This window comes from Caenorhabditis briggsae, assembly GCF_000004555.2.
Source record: "Caenorhabditis briggsae AF16 supercontig from assembly CB4, cb25.NA_179, whole genome shotgun sequence".
Lineage (NCBI taxonomy): Eukaryota > Metazoa > Nematoda > Chromadorea > Rhabditida > Rhabditidae > Caenorhabditis > Caenorhabditis briggsae.
In genome coordinates this window covers 2,116-3,122 of record NW_025543513.1, presented here as the reverse complement: position 1 = coordinate 3,122, position 1,007 = coordinate 2,116, and the positions used below count along the sequence as shown (strand labels likewise).

Genomic DNA, 1,007 nt, shown 5'->3' with positions numbered 1-1,007 from the left:
AAGCGCTAGAAATGTGATTTTCTAATTTTTCCATTGGATTTTGGTCATTTTGTGAAAAAATCTTTTGAATCTATAAAATAGACGAAATTCTGTATAAAATTCGGTTTTCTAGCGTTTCTAGCAACCGAGATAGAGCCGCTTCAAATTCAGAAAGCTAGAGACGCAGGCGACGAGACACACTGCGTCTCTAACCTCGGCAACTTCAAATGACCGTATCTCGATTTTTAGATTAGCTGTTCTAGCTTGGTTTTTGGACACTATTGTAGGGTTTGAAACGGATTTTCAGATTATTGATTTGAAATCCATTTCAAAATACGCAATTATGTCCAAAAATCAACTTTCTAGAAATCGAGATACAGTCATTTCGAGTTTCCGGAGATTAGAGACGCAGCGTGTTCCGTCGTCTGCGTCTCTAGTCTCCCGAATTTAAAGCTACTCTATTTCGGTTCCTGGAAGCGCTAGAAATGTGATTTCTAGATAGAATTGTAGCGAATGTTGTCTATTTTAAAACCAAAAACTTTTTAAATGAAAATTATAGAATTTTTTTCAGCTACGTCGACAAAAATGAACAGCAACGGACGAATTCACGCCAAAGTCTTGAGCGTTATCTGTTCTATTATAATAGATACAGAACGCATGAGCAAAGTTTGCAGTTGGAGATGAAGGTGAGCGGGAATTTCAAAAGTTTAGAAAAGCTAATCTACAGTACCTGCCAAAAAAAATATGTTAATCATTTTTTAGTGAAAAGTAGTCAAACATGGTTTTCTGATTGGAAATTGGTTTTTCGACAAAAAATAGTCAACTTTGAATCACTACAAAAGTACTTCACAATTTTCCGATTTGTCTGAAAATTTCAGACTATATTACTGTCTGTACAATAAAATCTGGGCAAGGGGCGGCGCTTACGCGACACGCCCCTTTATGCAACAGTGGCGTACACTTTTTCGGGGATATTTTTGCGCACGCACCTCTCTGCGTTTTCCCTCGCGTTTTCGTCGATTAATGAA

At 37.3% G+C, this 1,007-nt stretch overlaps 1 protein-coding gene across 1 annotated transcript in view; it reads left to right on the top strand.

The window, feature by feature from the left end:
• The window catches only part of CBG24533, a gene marked incomplete at both ends in the record, with an annotated part of 3,754 nt that overhangs the window by 1,646 nt on the left and 1,101 nt on the right, over positions 1 to 1,007 (top strand). The window contains one exon of the mRNA XM_045241118.1: positions 551 to 665. Coding sequence (XP_045091359.1) covers positions 551 to 665 — 115 coding nt within the window. The remainder of the gene's footprint in view (positions 1 to 550; positions 666 to 1,007) is intronic.